Source organism: Vitis vinifera, chromosome 3 (genome assembly GCF_030704535.1).
Source record: "Vitis vinifera cultivar Pinot Noir 40024 chromosome 3, ASM3070453v1".
NCBI classification, from domain to species: Eukaryota; Viridiplantae; Streptophyta; class Magnoliopsida; order Vitales; family Vitaceae; genus Vitis; species Vitis vinifera.
In genome coordinates this window covers 6,967,534-6,989,040 of record NC_081807.1, presented here as the reverse complement: position 1 = coordinate 6,989,040, position 21,507 = coordinate 6,967,534, and the positions used below count along the sequence as shown (strand labels likewise).

Here is a 21,507-nt window from a genome sequence, read left to right as displayed (position 1 = left end):
ATTTAAAAGAGATTCTGGGTTGGGTTCACCATTGCAATTACCGTGGGACATTAGAGGGCATGAGAAAAAGAAGGGAGAAAAGAGAGACAGAGAGGGAGGAGTGGGGTGGCACTTTGCTCCCCTCATATTTGGTATGTGAAAAAATAATGTATCCAAATAGTTGCCTTTTACATGAAACAGTCTTCTCTTTTGTATGAACTATAAGTAACGGTTCCCAAAAGAAATGAATTTTGATGCATTATTAGTCTTCTTGTTGTTCATCTCTGATCCACTTTGTAGCCACCCACTTCTCCCCTTCAATCACTGGACAGCTTCCATGCATAGATGTCTGCAATAAAGCTCAGCACATTGAAAGATAAGAAAGAATCCTACAAAAACAGAACATCAAAAGCTGCCACTGGAATTCAGCCCCAAATGGCAGTCTGATTTTAACCCCCCCTCCCCCCCAACTTATCAGAAACCAAATAAATCGTAAAAAGGAAGAGAAACCACACAAACTATGAACCCTTTTAAAATTCATTGGCCTGCTCAATTTATTGGATGCGTCATTGATGCATCATTGCCTACGAAAGGAAGAATCAGATCAATTTATATGCCATTGACATTCACTTTGAATCGAATAAAAAAACCGTTACCCAATCAATTGTGCCATTTGGAAACACTGAATAAAATAAAAGTCCATCCCCTCTTCGTGGCTTCACTTTCAAGCCAATGCATTTTCTGGAATTGAACGTATTGATATTCAAGTCATGCTGCAGATCAAAACATTAAGGTGACTACTCTATATGGCCAACACATATGGATGTTATAAAAAGGGAAAAATAAGAGTAGTCTGACAAATTTTCCCATCTCACCTCAAAAGGAAACATAGTTTCTCCACCTTCTTCTACATCAGATAGATACAACAAGAAGGAAGCAATCTGCAATAGTATCAGACAACATATCATACCCCCATTATAGAGATCAAAAAACATTTCTAATGTGTGGACTATTGAGGATCTCCATGTGGAATACAAAGCAATAGAAGGTATACAGTACTTCCCAGAGTATTCACAAAAGTATAGACAGAAGAGAATAAATTAGTCACTTAGCATGCTACTATGCTTCAAAAAAAGGCTTGATTAGTAAGTACCCTTTGGCTTGTTTGTAGTCCATATTCAGCAGGGCTGATTGCATCATAATGTGAATTATACCTCTGCCCAATCTCATACCTCAGAATATTGAATACCTGCAATATGGTGACATCCCTGCATTACTCAAGACTATAATTGACCTGTAATGAAAGGTCATCTCTTTCAATGCAAGGAAAACAAGTATTAATTGCACTATTGGTAAAACATTGATTTGGCAAATAAATAAGAAGGTGAAGTAAAAAATTCGTTCAAGAAGACAAAACAGTTTGATAATAGTAGTCTGATGAATTAGGAACTTTCTTTATAAAATTTATATTAGAGTATTTAATATTAAAATTAGAAGATAGAAACAGGGGAAGAATAATAACAGAGTAGGTGTTTTTATACAAATTCAAGAGGTCCCCCAACGCATGTTATCCTTAGAAAATCTCACAGTTTCTATTCTTCTCTTTCGATACTTTTCAACAAAGAAAGAAAATTGCATGCCAATATGAATGCACCAACACTATCCCAACAGTTTAATAAATGCAATTCACATGCAAATGAATCAACACTTCCCAACCAAAATTCATAAGAACAATTAACTACTTAAAATACATTTCCAATTATTCTTTGATATCATGATCAAATTGAAAAGAAAATTATCCAAGATTTCCAAATAATAATTTAACACATTTCAACTCATTTTTTGGCCATCCAACATGTATGACCAAGAATAAAATTGAGATCAATAAATGGAAATGCACAAATGAGAAGAATGTGAGATATAATAACACTAGATTTTTTAACATGAAAAATCTTCTAAAACATCAAAAACCACAGGCCTACCAACAATCAAAAGCTTCCACTATGAAGAACAACTAAAATGTACAATGATTTACCTAACTCAAGTCCACCGATCCTTTATAGACTACCTAACCAACACCTTTTACTTCAGCTAGATGCCTTCTTCCAGAGCATACTTGAAATCCATACCAAGCTTGATATTGCCCTCTTCTTGAAGCTCAATCAAGAAGAAAATAAGTTTTCGCTCAAACCCAAACAAATGAGAATATGAGAGATGAATGCATGCTATGAATCAACCTATTTTTTTACGAAAATCAAATTGAAAAACAATTTGGAAATCAGGGTAAGAAGGATTTTCTTGGAAACCAAACACTCCCAATTTGGATTGAAGAGAGAGAGCTTGAAGGGAGTGAGAAAATGGTTGCTGGTTTTCTCTCCCCTAAAATAGAAACATTTGGTTTAAATAGGTTGCAAAATCCTTGATCCAATAGCTGAAAAATGAGTAAACAGTAGATGGATCGATCTTTGAACAGGGCACAAAAAAATACTTAGTCAAAAAAGCTGCTGCCTAAGCCTCCCTAACTCTTTAAAAAAACATTTCAAGAAGAACAATAATTTAAAAACTCAATTGATTCAATTTCATCCATCTACGACCTCAACTACATATCTTGGCTTCTAAGCACTTTCAACATCTTGATCTTCATTAGGCAAGTAGTCCGAGGAAGGATTCGGCAGACTTGAGTTGGAAGACACTTAGAAAATTTTGTTCAAAATTGTCAACCTAGCTAAAACACTCACAATTCCTTAACCATCATTGACCGAGGAAAGATATAAAGCATTCCAAGAACAAGCCACCCAATAGAAAAATTAATTCTACAAGAAACACACCTCTCCATGGTTTCTTGGAATCATTGTAGCCTTAGCAATTTTTCGCTCAATGAAGTCCAGAATTCCAGTTTTGTCTTCTGATGCACTAATAAATGTACCTGAACTATTGCCAATGAAATATGAGCTGAGAAAAGGAATAATAATAACATGGTGTACATGCAATTTACAAACAAACAAGGAAACTGACAATAAAAGCACTGTCCATTAATCAACTCCAATGTAAAATCTAGAGAGGAACATATCCATTATCTAGCGGACCTGGTACATGAAGGAATACATGTGCAATTTTTCTTTGAAAAAAAGAAATGGTGCTACTGAAGTTCTGGAGGTTTGTAATACCAAATATGAATATCCTAAGTTTATGAAGGAATAAACTATATTCTCTAGCCTTGGCTCAGATGGAAAGGAGTTACAGTTGAGGTCTGGAGAGTCCAAGTTTGATTCCATGCACCAAAAAGTCAAGTAATAAAAAATTTCTCCACTCACTAGGCTGTGTTAGGGAACCTTGCCATTGTAGCAAATACTAAGTTCTACAATTTCCATTTACAGTGGCCTTTAATTTACCAGTTTTGTCCTCAACTCTAAAAGATAAACCAGAACTCAACTCTATACCATGCCAAACACCCAAATCCTAAACCCATGACTGCTCCTAATATCCTAGACACACCCTTATGAACCCTCTTTGCTTTTGGATGTCATCTCTTTCTCTGTATCATTCTTTCACTCCAGAATGCCAATGAGATAGACCCTTATTGGAACCCCACATCCATGACCTAATTAATTTCCCATCTATGGCTCAAACCTGAAGTGGGGCAATGTGGGAAAATTGGATTCGTATACCCACCCTAACCTACCCTACTGTACAGAGGTAGATCATTATATTAAATTAATTATGATTGACAAACAAATAAATTAAATTTTACGTAATTTCTAATATTTTATTTGAAAAAAATAAAATAGTCAACTTGCATTTTTTTTGTATACGTGTTGAGAGAGAGAGAAACAAAATATAGATTTAATTTTCCTTTCATATGGTACATGATCAAGGCTAGGTGGTCTAAGACCTAAATCTCATTGTTTTGACTAAGGTTTCCAAACTTGCATTCACCACTGGATTATGTTTTGAGGTTTTTTTCCTTAAATCTATTCTCACAAATTTGTTGTATTTATATTTCGGATATATTTTTGCTAATGTTCCATTTGGTTGATAAGAAAAATGTAGTCAAAGCTCTATAAAAAAAAATAATAATAAAAAAAGGGGGAAAAGAGAAAATGCAGTAAAAGACAAGAAACTAGCATCTTGGCTTTAGATTCCCGAATGCATCATTTGTGCTTGTGAAATAAATATTCAATTGGACCCTCCATTTGGTTGATAAGCCAAGATATTCATTTCCTTTCCTTTACACATTTTCATATCAACCACGCACAACATTATCAAGTGATATATATCAAATACAATAAACTTATAAGAAAAAGGTTTTTTTTAAAGGTCCGAGAATCTTAATAAATATATATATATATATATATATATATATATATATATATATATATTTATTTATGTATGTATGTATCTAATTCACATAATTTGAATCAACACCCTAATTAATTGATAGACACCTATAACATGTCTCTAATTTGCCAATAAAAACACTAAGGTGGTGTTTAGACACACTTCCTGTTTTTTTTTTTTATTTAAAAAAAATAATAGTAACTCCTATTCTTGAAAGACTTAATGATAATGATTTCTAAAAACTATTTAAAATTTTGAGGTATTAGAAAATTTGTACTACTTTAAACTTTAAAATTTTTTTAAAGTGAATTTTAAGAAGGTAAGTTCATACTTTTTATATAAGAGTTTCTACTTTTTATATAGAAGTTATTACTATTTTTTTTTTCAAAAAAAAAAAAAAATAACAGTAAGTGTATTCAAACAATACCTAAGCTATGAGAAAATAGTTTTGTGGACTCTGAATCCCAACTTCAAAAATAGTTAACAAGAAATTTGGCATATACCTAGGGGCACAAAGAAAGCATCCAACAAGAAAGGAATGTGCAATGAGAAACAAGGTTGAGAGAGAATGTTTTGTAGAGTATTTATCCACAAAAAAAAAAAAAAAAAGACAAGGGAGAGAGAGTAGAGAGCTCTAGGGTGAGAAAGCAAAAGAACAAGATATAAGAGAGTGTGTTATACTCTGTGACTGTGTGTGTTTTTGTGGGTAAGCAAGTGTTTGTGTGTGCGTGTGTGAGAGAGAGAGAGAGAGAGAGAGAGAGATGTCCATGTGAGAGAATGAGTGAGAGTAGAGAGGGTGCAAAGAAAAGAGTATTTGGGATATTTGGAGTGGCTATGGGTCTAAAAACAGGGTGTTTGATACTGGTTTAAAGTTGTATTTTTTTATGTTTTGATCAATGACAGAATGGTTACATAAAAAAACCAACGGAAAGAGCATCTCCACAAATTGGTATCTGCTACAGTATCTTTTCATGCCTTCATAGAGTAATAGTCCCTGATGATGTTCTAGTAAATAGTGAAATATAATTCATAACTTTGTAAATTCAAAAGTGCCAATTGTTTTATTTATAAAAGTCCTAATATTCAATACCAATTCTGCAGTCCATTTTGGAGGGTGAAAATTTGAATGGCACAAAGCACATCCATATATGCAAATATCATAACAGCGATGAGGAAGTTTACAACTTTTTCACACTAGTACCAAATTTTATTAAATGCAAATATCATAAAACTCTCATGCACTTTTGGCAATATCCCCAACTTCCTAAATCCTCTGATAAGGTCATAACTACGATTTACAAAATTTAAGCCATAGTAGTGCATTACCTGCATTATCTTTAATTAATGAAATTTAGTTCAGTGGCATACTGCATGTTAATACCTCAAAATGACAAATTTCATAAACAGATATAGACAATATGATGCAGAAATTCTTTAATCCATCAGTTTGTCATAAAATTTGTCAGTTTAAAATATTCCTAACACATGGTATGCTTAAATATTTTTTGATATAGAAACATTCAATTAAAAGAGCCTAACAAAAAGGGGCATGACCAAATATACAGGTAATACAAGACAAGTTGCTAAACAATGAAGAAAAAGAAGGTAAAACAAATAAACCTCCCTCCCTCTAACTAGAACCCAACCAATCAATAAAGTCTATTAAGGACAAAGAACCCTCATCGACAAAGAATATGGATGGTATATAGGTAAACTGTTTTACCTTCAAATTTATGAGTGATAGAAAAGAGTTGGTTTCTTATTAAAAAGGGCCGGTTGATATTTTGCCATCTAATCATTATGATATCAACCTATAGGTGAAACACATCATGGAATCCATGAATTGATGTTGCACAATTAAATTGTTTGGGATGAACAACCTCCAAAATATTGGTAAAACATGTCCCTTTTTTTCTTTCCCCTTCAAAGAGAGGGAAACAACCATGTATTTCATTCTAAGCAACTTCAAGTGCACACTCATGTGACTTGTGCAGCTGAACATATGCAATGGCGAGATGTTAGACATTTTTCTTTCAAGAGATTTTAATTATATTATAACAAAGAAGTAACCAAGTAGGAGTACATCAAACTGAAGTCATGCATGCAAAATGACCTACAAATGACTTGTTTCTTTGTCAAACATTGTCTCTAGTTATTGGTTTAATTTCTCCTTATAATACTACAGCAAAAAACAATTTTCTGCACAAATTATAATATTCAGTGAATAAAATAGGAACTCTATTCTGTACAAAAAGTTACCTAGTTCTAATTCCCTTAGTGCTCTCTTCAGTTTCTCCCTTTCGCAAAACCAGGGTTGATGGACTAAGGCCTGACTTTGCCATTTCAATTATGCTTTGGCATTGTTCTGCAGTTGCAAAGTGAGGAAAATAGCGAGCTCGTGGTTTCCAACTCAAGACCTGCATTCAAGATCAAAAGGGCCTATAATGAAATGAAACCAAAGTAAAAGAAAAGACTTATACAAAAACTCTGACTATGTTGAATTCCAGAAAGAATGCTTGCCTTAAGTGCTGACTAAATGCATGGGATTGATGCTCTTAAAAGAACTTCTGGATCTTTTTTAAATAATAATAATAATAATTTCATGTGTTTATTTCTAATGTTTTTACCTGTTGAACTGCGACTTTTTTGTATAGGTGAATAAAAAAAGACGCATGTGTTGGGGACCCATTGTAACCCATGGTCTTAGCATCAGTAATAAAGTGGACCCCCAATCTAGCATTTGGAGCAAGCCCATTTCATCCTACAGGCTCACACTAGGCTAGGGAAAAGACCCATGGATTGGGGGGCATCCCGGCTATAACAATAAAATAAAATAAATAAATAAATAAATAAAACCTAGACAGGTGTGGGCTCTTCTTTCTCTCTCTCTCTTTATCTTTCTCTTCCATAAAACAGATACTGACTGAACCATCGGAGAGGGATCCCCAAGACCCTCCTTGGGCATCCTTTGTTTTGCAGGCTTTACTCAGCCAAATAGGAGGTGTTCATTGCACAACCAAAGCCAGACATCAGCTTATAGCACTGCTCATTTTTTTTTATGTGCAAACAGCATGCAGCCCAATATCCTTCGAATTGCCACTTCTAATGGTCTACTGTTTTCCCTTTTTCTTGGTTTTGGCCAACTCTTTCACTTCGATATCAGAAATTCCAATCCATCTTTCTAAATTTAATTGCCAACAGTGCAAACTTGGGTTCAACTCAACTCAGAATTAAGCTCTGAGTTAACTTAATTTTGAATCAAGTATTAACTGAGTCCAAGTCAACATTTAGATTCTAAGGCCTTCCGCCAAATGCTAAAGATATTTCTTTTGTTTCCCAGAGATATTTTTCTGAGATGTAACTGTTAAAGAGCCAAGCATCAAATGCTACAATGTAGAAGCATTAGAATAGGGCCCAGCGGCGTATGAAATTTCACCTGCACAGCCAACTTTTCACCCACACCCTGGAAACAATCACTGAGACATATAGTATAAACAAGCAGAAATAATTTGGAAATAGGGAACTAATTTAAACAATTCATATAATCGAAACTTTAACTTAAGAAGCCAGACTAGCAGAGAGTATCTCTAAATACAGAATAATCCACCAGGAGTATGAATCGCAATCTCTTCAAATTCGAAAATTCAAAATGAGAAGCACAGTCAAGAACATCAGTTACCTGAAATGGGATCAAATCAACAGAACTCTCTCCAGTCTCTCCATGCGGCATCGAACTGTACTCCTCCTCCACCGATTCAAGCAATCTCGGCGGTGATCGAACTCCATTTACATCCTGCAAAAAAGATCGACTTTGAACTCAAACCAAAGGTGACTGACACACATATTAAAAAAAATACAAAAAAGGGAAAAGAAACCTGAGAGAACAGCATGGACCCAAAGAGGCCAGCGAGGAAGAAAAGGGACCATGAGAGGAAGAGAAGCGGCAATTCTAACTTGGGGCTCCAACCACCTTTGCCTTTCATCTACGGTTTCTTCAAATTTTCTCGCACTTTCTGCTTGTTCGCCACTGTTTTTGGTCTCTGGGATTGAAGAAATGGCAATAGCGGGAGTTCCTCTTCTATTCAACAATGATGCATTGACTTGTAAAAACGTCGGAAAGATGTTCGACGATTCCATTTTCGGCCTTCTTTCCTTTTGGACCCGTTTGGCTGCCTAGAAAAATCATACAATCTCGGTCCTCTAGATCTTCAATTTATAATAAATAGAAATATTTCCGTCGAAAGTAAAAATATTTTTTTTAAAAAGAAATAGAAAAACGTCTACGAACTTGAAATCATACATCAAATATCAAATGGACTAAGATATCCTTTACCTTATTTATAAGAAGTGCTTTAAATACCATTTTCATAAATTTGAGTCATATTTTAATTAAATATTAAATATAAAAGCTTTTTATTTAAAAAATATATTGGATATAAGAACGGAATTTGAAAATTATTAAAACTAAAAAAATAAGAATTTGTAGCATTATAAATCTTGTGGATCATCATTCCTTAATGATTCTTTGTAAAAGAGGGGGATCTTTAATGAAAATTTATTCAATTTTCCTCTCAATTATTTGATTTTTTCTTTTCATTTTTTATAACACGTCATTGATACGATTTATTTATATTTTTTGCATATGTATTAAATGTATAAGATATTTATACCAAGTGTATAAGACATTTATACCAAGTGTATAAGACTTGTACAAGTCTACTTATTGTGAATATATTTATGTGTTTTTCTTCATTTGTTTTTTTATACCCTTAGAAACATTATTTACATAAATGTCAAATATTATTTGTTTATATTTTCACACCTGTACAAGACATTTGTAATAAATGTATAGGGTATTTGAACTAATTGTATCAATCTTTTACAAGCCTACCTATTGTGAATATATTCGTACATTGTTATGGTTGTTAATAAAAACATGAAAATATCTTATACATTATTGAGTACAATTTTTTTTGTATGTGTGTAAACATATGAAAAATAAATAAATAAAAAATCATATTTGATATTTATGCATGTGTTTTTGTTTAATTAAATTTCAAAAATAAAAAATTGTAAAATTTCATGAAAAAGAAATAATTAAATGCTTAAATTAATAAACAAATAAATTAATATAAACATGTCATATAGAATTGTTATTTAATTAAATTTCAAAAACAAAAAATGCAATAATTCTAGGGAAAAAAAAAATCATAATAATCAAATATTAAATTAATGGAAAACAAATTAAAATAAACATGTCTTATACAATTGCTATTAATTAAATTTTAAAAATAAACCCATTGTTGAAGACAATATTCAAAAAATTATTTCTTCAAGTTACTTTTGTGAAGTTCATTTTTTGTATTAATCCTAATTCACTAATCTTATTGATTGTTATGAAATAGAATATGTCCAAGAAAAACAAGTTATAGAAGATTTTGAAAATCTCCTCCTTCAAGAAATGATGAATGGACAAGACTTTTTATACAATTGTGTCCTTGTATCTAGTTAAATAAAATAAACAAAACAAAACAAAGAAGGTTGTGAAAAAGATGTAAATAATTTTTTTTAAAAAAAGTTGAAAAGTAAGTGGATAAAAAAGTAAATAGATGAAAAGTTTCAAAGAGAAAGAGTCTCCCAAAGTGTTGTTTCTCATTTAAAGAATTACTTCAAAAATGAAACGCGTAAAATATATAAAGTTGATAGGAAATAAAATTCCTAACATAAAAAAAAATATTATCAATAGTCTGCGAGAAGAAACAAAGAGTTGTTGACTCAAATAATTTTGTGAATTTTAACAAATTTCAATCCCATGGATTTCAACAAGTTTCAAGTTCGTCAAAATTTTTTTTTCTGTAAATAGAGCCATCAAGGTCATCACAAGACAAATGCAACTAAGAGCAAATAAAGCTACAAGATTATTCCTAAAAAAATTTCTTAGTTTTTTTGTAATTCCTCTCTTCTCAAAAATCCTTATTTTATAATTAAAACCTCTCTCTGTGTAATCATTAAGCTTGTATCAAGATTCAAACTTTCCCCATCAAGTTATTATTTCACATTGAATCTGAAATCAACTTTGTATTGAAATAATACCTTGATACAGAGAGTTTGAATCTTAATACAAGCTTGATGATTGCACAGAGAGAGGTTTTGATTACAAAGGAAAAGATTTTTAAAAGGAGAGGAATTAAAAAAACGCTAGGAAGATTTTTGGGAGCACTCTCTAGCTTTTATCCACTTTTGGTTGTCTCTGCCTTATGATGATCTTAATGACTATATTCATAGAGAAGCTGATAGACTTGAAACTTATTGAAATCCCACATGATTGAAACTTGTTGAAATCCATAAAATTATTTGAGTCGATAACTCTTTGTAATTCTTTCAGATTATTGATAAATTTTTTCCAATATCAGGAATCTTGTTTCCTATCAACTTTATATATTCCACATGTTTCATTTTTGAAGTAATTCTTTAGGGAGACATCACATCGGGAGACTTCTCTTACTCTTTGAAACTTTTCATTCACTTACTTTTCAATTTTTTTTTTATTTACATTTTTTCACATGGTTTTTTTTCAATTAGATAAAACTACAAGGACACAAGTGTACAAGTCATGCCAATTCATCATTTCTTAAAGGAGGAGATTTTCAGAATCTTCTCTATCTTGTTTTTCTTTGATTTATTCTTCTTTGTAAAGATCAACAAGATAAATGAATTGGGATTGATAAAGAAATGAAACTTTAGGAAAGTTACTTGTATTAGAGAACCATGAATCATTCTCAACTTGATCATTTTCAATTGCAACCGTAGGAATAATAACATATTACTCTTCAAAGACAAAACTCCTAAGTCCACTATTTCCACCATATTCACTATCCTCAATGAATTTTGCATTGTTCGTTTAAAAAAAGAACTTGTTTGAGGGATCATAAAACTTAAAACCCCTTTACTTTCTAGAGTACCTAACAAAGTAGAACAATTTACTGTCCTCGAGTCAAGTTTCCTTTCTAATACCACTTGTTAGAGAACCATGAATCATATAGAATGATGATAAAAACTAATCATCATCTAGATAAATAACAAAACTTTATTTTATGGATAGATAATAAAACCCGATCTCATCCAAAATAAAATAATCTAGATGATAAATATGTCAGAATCTCATACTAAATCAATAGGATAACAAAATTAGAAAGCATACTTGAATCCATTGAAAAGGTTGTACTTAGATCTTGTCTTCCACGTCTGAAACAAGTATTGAAATGAATCCTCAAACCACTCACTAATGGGATGTGAATAAAATGCAAAGTTTTTCTCTTCGCTTAGACCGGGGACCATAACCCATTTTATACCCTTTATTCTTTTATTTTATTTATTGACCCATCATCAATAAATAAAATAAAATTGGTTTCTACAGTGTATACTTATAAAGTGTATATAAAATATGTTTAAAAGCCCAAGAAATATCTTAATTGATCACATTTAATTAGGTTAAAATAAGTAGGTCGATCAAAGGTCAAACAGGTCGGTCAAACTGGGTCGATCGAGAGTCTAATCCTACCCATCACTTGACTCAACTTAAATGGACTTAGGTCCAACAATCCAAATGACCTAATATATTAAATGAGTTAGGCCCAATGTCCAAATGATCCAGTAGATTAAATTTATTATTATGCAATAAGATAATGGCAAAAAAATAGGTCACCATCACCAAACCACTTCTTTTATATCCCCAAAAATTCTCAAAACACTTAAATTTTCTTGAAAATTATGCAAAAAAAATCAAAAGAAAATGTTTTCTGATAGAAAATATTGATATTTACCGAAAAAAATAATTTATGAAAAATTATTTACAATAAAAAATTTGGGGAATTTGGGTTTTTTTTTTTTAAAAAAAAAAAAACATTTTTTGCATGTTTAAAATCTAATATTTCAATATAAATTAAATTGAAATTACATGTCACTAAGGTGACCTCTATTATGTAAATTTGTTTATCTTGAAATATATGGATTTTATTAAAGAATAATATGAATAGTATCTAAATCTATGTGTAAAATAATGGGCCTAAAGGAAGGTTATTTTTTGCCAGATTTTAGACATTTGTGGTAGTAAATATGTGATATTTTGGTGATGTCCATGCTGTGATCCAAAAATAGATATATTGTTGGCAAGATTTGTTATCAATATTTATCAACTGCATTTTTATAATAGTATCATTTATGAATTGTTATTTCTATCCAAAGACTAAATGTCAATGTTGTATTAAGTATATTATAAGAGTCCATCTTATTTCTTTTATGTCATGTGTACACATGTAGTTAATTTTATTTACATTTTACATGCTTAAAGTAAATGACATTGATGTTTATTGTGAGCTTATTATTTTATTCTGCATATAGTCAATTCTTTCGTTATATCTGCCAACATAAACAACATTTCAGTGCTTAATGACACTAACTTTAGAAAATGGAAAGAACATATTACCAATTTACTTGGGTGTATGAATCTAGACTATGCAATCCGGAGTGAACGACCTCCCACCCTTACTGATGACACTACCGCGGAACAAAAGGCTAACTTTGAATAGTGGGAGCATTCTAACTGCATGAATCTTATGATCATGAAGCACTCTATTCTAGATACCATCAAGGGCACAATGCCCGAGGAGGAAGATGCTAAGAGTTTCCTAATCCAAATAGTAGACCGATTTGTTAGATCTAGAAACGAGCACCATTTTGTCTAAGCTCATTTTCAATGCAGTACAAAGGCAAAGAGAACATAAGAGAGTACATTATGGAAATGTCTAATCTTGTTACTTGACTGAGGGCACTAAAGTTGGAATTGTCTAATGACATTCTTGTGCACTTGGTCTTGATCTTTCTTCGTGCACAATTTAGTATTTTTTAAGATAAATTATAATACTTAAAAGGAAAAAAAAAAACTCTTAATGAGCTCATTGCCCAGTGTGTGTAAGAGGAATGAAGATTAAAATAAGAAAATATAGAAAGTGTTCGCTTAGCTACTTCCTCTCATGACAATGTTGAAAATAAGAAAAGGAAAAAGAATAGTAACAGTAAAGGAAAAAGAGCTGTAAACCAACTTTACAGCCATGTGCAAGAGAAACATGATTATCACTTGTTTTTTTTTTGCAAGAAATGTGAACATGTGAAGAATGATTGTCCTAATGCAAAATGGCTCATAAAAAATGGTAAACTTCTCAACTTTGTTTATTCTGAATTTAACTTGACTTTAATACTAATTCACACTTGGTGGATAGATACAGGTACAACTACTCACATAAGTGTGACAATGCAGGGTTGTCTAAGGAGCTGAGTGCCTACTGATGTTAAAAGATTCATCTATATGGGCATTGTTAACAAAACTCCTATTGAGGTGATTGGTTTACTTAGACTGCAATTAGAATTTGGTTGTTATTTGGATTTGGATGAGATTTTTTATGTATCGTCATTTAGATAACATTTGGTATTTGTTTCTCTTTTTGGACAAATTTGGTTACAGAGTTCATTTGGAAATGGAAAAATTAGCCTTTTTCAATATTCAAATATGATTGATACATGTTATTTGGTTGATAATATATATAAATTGGATATTCTTGTCTCACATATTAATGAATTATTGCATGCAAGTAATTGTGGTACAAAACGTAAATTAACTGATAAGAATTCTTCCATGTTGTGATACAAGTATTTAGGACATATTTCTAAACAAAGGATTCAAAGACTTGTGTAAGAAGGAATTCTTGATTTCCTTAACTTTTCAGATTTGAAAATATGCATTGAATGCTAATAAGGGATAACAAACAAACGTCAGAAAAGTTGGTGCCAATAAGAAGATGTTGTGGACCCGCATTTTTCACGTGCGTCCCCACTCGATCGGCGAGACTCGCTTTTTATTTATTTGTGAAAATTTGATTTTTTGAAAAAAAGTTGGAGTCGCCACTTATTTTATTTTTATTTTTGAAGGGAAAATAAAACAAGAAATAAAACCCTAAAAAAAATGACTCCATAATTTTTTTGGAAAAGCGTGTCTTTGAAAACCCAAGTCTTGGTCCGGGGATCAGGTTACTTATTAGGAAGGTACCTCTAGGAGGTAGCACCCCTCTAAGCCCTAAAGAGGTCTCTACTAATTAAGTTAAGGGGAATATGGCAATTAATCGGTTAATTATGGATACCTAAGTAGGCTAGGTGATTTCAAAAAATTTGCATGCTAAACAAGATCAAATTGCCATAAAAGAAAGGTTAGGATGCGTACCCGGACCGCTTCTCAAGCGCTATCATAAAACATCAGAGTTAGTATAGAAGTATAACACACAACATGTATTTAATCATAGTGAATCAAACATACATCTAAACACCTAAGGATTATCAAACATATGCATACTTCATAGTGACACGATTGTTTACAAAATTTAGAAAGTAGGCGATAGGGGGGGCGTACCTGGATAGCATAAATAACTTACAATGCGCTCCCATAAGACATGAGGGATTAGATAATAATAAAATAAAGAAACCCTAGCATGCTTGTTATCTAATTAGCATAACAAAAATTATCAAAGTATATGAAAACATTAATTATCACACACATCTTATATACAATTCCTAAAAAAGATAGACATAATTTCAACAAGTGACAAAAATGGCAACAAAAATAATTTTTGAAAAGATTTTCTTATGTAGGGGTTTCACCAATTCCCCAATTGATATACACGAATTTAGCCCAGAATCATCCCATTATTTGGGACCACAAGCTTTGATTCGTGTTTTTGTTCAAAACCAAAATTTTTGTTGAAAACCGAGAAGGATGCAAACCGAACAAGATATGGTTGCATATTATTTTTAAATAATAAAAAAAAAAGAGATTTTGATCCTGAGGACTCTAAATGAGTTTTTGAAATAGATTTTTAAAATGATTTTTTTGAGAAAAGTATTTTATTTTAAAATAAAAGGAATTAATTTGGAAAAAATAAAATATAAGAAATAAAATACCCAACAAAACAAAAATGAAACCTCAAAGTAAAATTTTTTTAGTAATTAACAAAAATGATAATGGTGATGGTAGAGGCCAATCTTCATGATTTTCCAATGGCCTTTGAACGAAAAGGAAACTATCAAAGCAATAAATTATTAATATTTAGATCAAATAAGCTAATGAAATATCCATCAAGAATTAGCAACAAGGATTCAAGAAGCGCATAAATTGAGAATAACAATCCATAATTAACATAAGATTAACTAAACACATAAATGTCTCTAGACTAAAAAAATAAATTAAATCAAGATTAAACTTTATCTAACGGGATTAATTAACTAATGTATTCAAATCACAAACACATACAAGTGAAGAACAAATTAAAACTAAATTAAATTGTAATTAAAAACATGAACTTTATTTAATAAGATTAATTAAACTACTAAATTACAATTACAAACACATCCAAATTAAAAATAAATAAAAGCTAAACTAAATCGGAATTTCAAATATGAACTTTATCTAACAAGATTATTTAAACTAATGAATTAAAATCACAAATATACTTAAACTAAAAGATAGGTTAAAACTGAACTAATTTAGAATTAAAAAAATATAAACTTTATCTAACATGATTATTTAAACTAATAAATTAAAATCACATACATATTTAAACTAACAAATAAATTAAAAATAAACTATTTTGGGATTAAAAACATGAACTTTATCTAACATAATTATTTAAACTTAAGAATTAAGATCAACTAATACATTTAAACTAAAAACGAATTGAAATCAAACTAATTGAGATTAAAAACACAAACTTTATTTAACGTGATTATTTAAAGTAAAGAATTAAAATCAACAAAATACATTTAAACTAAAAACAAATTAAAATCAAATTAATTGGGATTAAAAATACAAAATTTATTCGATATGATTATTTAAACTTAAGAATTAAGATCAACAAAATGTATTTAAACTAAAAACGAATTGAAATCAAACTAATTGAGATTAAAAACACAAACTTTATTTAACGTGATTATTAAAAGTCAAGAATTAAGATCAACAAAATATATTTAAACTAAAAAACGAATTGAAATCAAATTAATTGGGATTAAAAATACAAGCTTTATTTAACGTGATTATTTAAAACAAAGAATTAAGATCAACTAATGCATTTAAATTAAAAATGAATTGAAATCAAACTAATTGGGATTAAAAATACAAACTTTATTCAATACAATTATTTAAACTTAAGAATTAAAATCAACAAAATACATTTAAACTAAAAAACAAGTTAAAATCAAACTAATTGGGATTAAAAATACAAACTTTATTCGATATGATTATTTAAACTTAAGAATTAAGATCAATAAAATGTATTTAAACTAAAAACGAATTGGAATCAAACTAATTGAGATTAAAAACATAAACTTTATTTAACGTGATTATTTAAAGTCAAGAATTAAGATCAACAAAATACATTTAAACTAAAAAACAAATTAAAATCAAACTAATTGGGATTAAAAATACAAACTTTATTCGATATGATTATTTAAACTAAAGAATTAAGATCAACAAAATACATTTAAACTAAAAAACGAATTGAAATCAAATTAATTGGAATTAAAAATACAAACTTTATTTAACGTGATTATTTAAAACAAAGAATCAAGATCAACTAATGCATTTAAATTAAAAATGAATTGAAATCAAACTAATTGGGATTAAAAATACAAACTTTATTCAATACAATTATTTAAACTTAAGAATTAAAATCAACTAATGCATTTAGATTAAAAATGAATTGAAATCAAACTAATTGGGATTAAAAATATAAACTTTATTCAATACAATTATTTAAACTTAAGAATTAAAATCAACAAAATACATTTAAACTAAAAAACAAGTTAAAATCAAACTAATTGGGATTAAAAATACAAACTTTATTCGATATGATTATTTAAACTTAAGAATTAAGATCAATAAAATGTATTTAAACTAAAAACGAATTGGAATCAAACTAATTGAGATTAAAAACATAAACTCTATTTAACGTGATTATTTAAAGTCAAGAATTAAGATCAACAAAATACATTTAAACTAAAAAACAAATTAAAATCAAACTAATTGGGATTAAAAATACAAACTTTATTCGATATGATTATTTAAACTAAAGAATTAAGATCAACAAAATACATTTAAACTAAAAAACGAATTGAAATCAAATTAATTGGGATTAAAAATACAAACTTTATTTAACGTGATTATTTAAAACAAAGAATTAAGATCAACTAATGCATTTAAATTAAAAACGAATTGAAATCAAACTAATTGGGATTAAAAATACAAACTTTATTCAATATGATTATTTAAACTTAAGAATTAAAATCATTAACAAACTTAAACTAAAAGATAGATTAGAATTAAACTAATTGGGGATTTAAAAAGAAAATAATATAAACTTTAACACAAAGAATTAATCAAAAACTAAAATTTCCAAAAAAAAAAAAAAAAAAAAAAAATCTAGGCTAAATAAAAGTACTATATAGAAAACTAACCTTTGAAGTGAAAGAGAAAATCCTCTCTTGATGATTAAATGACAGCCCGATCTCCGTTCGAAGTCCCTTGCTTTTTTCCAAAATTCCGTGTGCTCTGCCCCCCAAGAAAAATCTCTCTATCCTTTTCCTTTCCTCACCTATATATATCACCCCTCAAGACCTAAATTTGTTTCCAAAAAGGAAAATTCTCCTCCTTCCTTTCTTCTTCTCTTCTTTTTTTAAATCCTCCAATCAAAAGCAATCTTCCCAATTTCAAATTCCCCTCCAAAACCTTCCAAGGAGAGTCCCATCTTCCTTAAACTCCAATGGTAAGTTTCCTTGCAAAAACATGAAATTTTTGAAGTTAAATAATTGCATGTATAGATAAATAAGTAAATAAATTAAAAAATGGTAAAAATAATAAATAAATAAATAAGTTAAGGAAAATAATATAAAGAGGAAGATAACCAATAAAAAGTGAATGATAATCATAAAATTAAAATTAAAAACAAAATAAATAAATAAATAAATAAAATAAAATAAAATAAAATAAAAGTCTTCGTAGGCCTAGTGTGCCTAAACGGGCCTAAGGTGAGACTAAGTGGGCCTAGGGTAGTGCCTAATGGGCCAAGTGTATCTAAAAGCTATCCTAAAAAAACAAGAAAAGCCTAAGTCTAAGTTAGGGCTGCCAAGGGTCACAATAAGGGATCAAATAATCCCTCAACCAAAATCTCCGAGGTGACTCAGAAAAAGGTAAGTGGTATGAGTAGCCATGGGCCACCAAGGAACTATTGTGGAGAATTGAAAATGAATTTTAAAGACATGTGCTAAAGGGACAAAATTGAGGGTCTACAAATATGCCCCTCTTCGGTATAGATCACGAGTGTAGAGAATGTGAGTAGAAACACGAGTAATGAGCGAAATGGAGTGAACTATATCGAAGAATTAAGGAAAGACCAGAGATTTTGTCCTAGCACATGAAAAGGTAAGGTCAAAAGGTGAGGTCGCAATGAGATGGAAAGAGGTGAAAAGGATGACTCAAAGTCATGAATGAGATGAGTGAATATAGGTCATGGACAAGATGAACGACTCTGGGTCTAAAATAGGATGAACGACTCTAGGTCGAGAGCCTTAGGCTCTAAATGGAAAAGAATGACTTTGGGTCAAAATGGAGAGTGACTCTGGGTCGAGAGCTCCAAGCTCTAAAATAGGAAAGAATGACTCTGGGTCAAAATGGAAAGTGACTCTGGGTCGAGAGATCCAAGCTCTAAAATAGGAAAGAATGAAAGTGACTCTGGGTCGAGAGCTCCGGGCTCTAAAATAGGAAAGAATGACTCTGGGTCGAAATGGAAAGTGACTCTGGGTCGAGAGCTCCAAGCTCTAAAATAGAAAATAATGACTCTGGGTCGAAATGGAAAGTGACTCTGGGTCGAGAGCTCCGGGCTCTAAATGGAAAGGAATGACTCTGGGCCGTAATGGAAAATGACTCTAGGTCGAGAGCTCCAGGCTCTAAAATAGGAAAGAATGACTCTGGGTCAAAATGGAAAGTGACTCTGGGTCGAGAGCTCCGAGCTCTAAAATAGGAAAGAATGACTCTGGGTCGAAATGGAAAGTGACTCTGGGTCGAGAGCTCCGGGCTCTAAAATAGGAAATAATGACTCTGGGTCGAAATGGAAAGTGACTCTGGGTCGAGAGCTCTGGGCTCTAAAATAGGAAACAATGACTCTGGGTCGAAATGGAAAGTGACTCTGGGTCGAGAGCTCCAAGCTCTAAAATAGGAAAGAATGACTCTGGGTCGAAATGGAAAGTGACTCTGGGTCGAGAGCTCCGGGCTCTAAATAGATAGCCGATCAGGATACTTTCCGACTCAAGATGTCGGGTCGAGGCCACTCACAAGTGGCTAGAATGATGAAAACGAAACATCTCAGGGATGTGAATAATGCAAATGACTCCGGGTCGTGAGCTCAGGGCTCGGGGTGCTATGAATGACTCTGGGTCAAGATGGAAAATGACTCTGGGTCGATGAATAGCTCAGGGCTATGAGCTCCGGGCTCTATGACTGATCGGCTAGAAGGAGAATGCGATACACAAACTCCAGGTCAAACCACTCATGGGCGACCAAGTGATGAAAGCTCAGCTAAGAGCTGGAAAGACTCTGGGTCTATAGGAAATGATAGCTCAGGGCTAGCGGGCTCAGGGCCTAGAAGGAATGAATAACTCATAGCTACGAGGCTCAGGGCCTAAAAAAGGATAGCTCAAGGCTAGCGGGCTCAGGGCCTAAGGGAAAAAGGATGCTTAAGGCTATAAGACTCGGGGTCTAGAAGGAATGAATAACTCAAAGCTATGAGGCTCAGGGCCTAGAAGGGAATAATAGAGAAGACCAACTCGAAAGTGGACATGAAATAAATTGGCTCAAAGCCACATACTCAAAATGTCAAGGGTCGGACTACTGAAACTAAGAAGGGAAATATGCCCTAGTATCCAGGGTGCTCACACTGCCGAAACAACCAGTAAATCAATCATCCACTGAAATCAATAGGTCAGAAACTGATGCATCGCGACAAACCTCTGAAAAGTCTAAACTGAAGGAACCCTCTATGTCTGAAAAGCTGCTCTGTCGATGAATCTCAAAAGGTAAATCTCAAAGAGTGTATATCATGGCTCATCTAAAAGTAAACCTCAAAGTGTGTAAAATACTGCTCATCTGGATAATCCAATCTACAAGGTAACAATGACGAAAACAAATCTGTCTCATGAACATCTGGCTAAAGGATCCACCCACACTCCTCAGGTGAAACCTGATGCGATCCGTCTCTATCTCAACAAATCCATGTAGGGAGGCCCTGATACAGTCGATCGTCGGAAGCTCTAGGCTAGTGCCCAATCTAAAACCAAGCTGGCCACTGTCTCAATCTCAAGGATACTCAAAGAAAATGGGGGAAATATGCCCCAGTATAAGATCTAACGTCAAAGTCATAAGCTAAACAACCGACACCAGTCATCCATCCTCATATCACTGCCCAAATAAATCTCGTAATGGAGAGGGGAATATGCCCCAGTATGGATATCGGATGTCGAAGTCGTGAGGCAAACAAACTAACAATGATCATCCATCCTCGTATCGCTGTCCAAACACAATCTCATCAAGGAGAGTGGAATATGCCTCAGTGTGGATAATCTAATGTCGAAGTCGTGAGGTAAACAAACTAACAATGATCATCCATCCTCGTACCGTATACAATAACAGATAAGAATCTCGGAGGAAGGGGGGAATATGCCTCAGTGTGAATATATGATGCATAACCAAAGGATGAATCCGACATCATCAATCAACTATCCTCAGCTCAACAATAATCCGCTAAGAAGTCAGAATGATGTATCGACCAATGCCTCAAGGGAGACACTCTAAATCTAATCTCAAATGAATAGCCAAAATGATGAGGAATGTGGTAATCTCAAAAGTAGAAACATGTCTCTGATGAATCCCTGACTGAATCTGATAGGAATCTGGTAACCTCAAAATGGGGAAATATGCCCCAGTATGCCTGGTCTATACACTGCACTGAAAACTGCCTCCAACTCAGTAATAATCCACTAGTCTATCTCAGAAGTATTCCGGGAATGGAATCACTAGGGGCTCAACGATACTCCACTAGA

The 21,507-nt window shown here is 31.9% G+C and overlaps 1 protein-coding gene across 2 annotated transcripts; it reads right to left on the bottom strand.

Moving 5' to 3' along the window:
* Positions 1 to 80: 80 nt before the first annotated feature.
* On the bottom strand, positions 81 to 8,580 carry LOC100266991 (probable prolyl 4-hydroxylase 9). 2 transcript variants are annotated; one of them, XM_059735943.1, is made up of 8 exons: positions 8,193 to 8,580; positions 7,997 to 8,110; positions 6,577 to 6,734; positions 2,808 to 2,910; positions 1,133 to 1,228; positions 855 to 920; positions 636 to 752; positions 81 to 563 (listed from the first exon to the last, which is right to left on the bottom strand). In XM_059735943.1, the coding sequence occupies exons 1-8, from the start codon at positions 8,298 to 8,300 to the stop codon at positions 546 to 548; spliced, it is 780 nt and encodes a 259-aa protein (XP_059591926.1). In that variant the 5' UTR covers positions 8,301 to 8,580; the 3' UTR covers positions 81 to 545. The 2 variants fall into 2 exon arrangements, with proteins under 2 accessions (XP_059591926.1, XP_002263094.1); XM_002263058.4 differs by having other exon boundaries at positions 81 to 328; positions 8,193 to 8,579.
* Between the last annotated feature and the right edge of the window lie 12,927 nt (positions 8,581 to 21,507).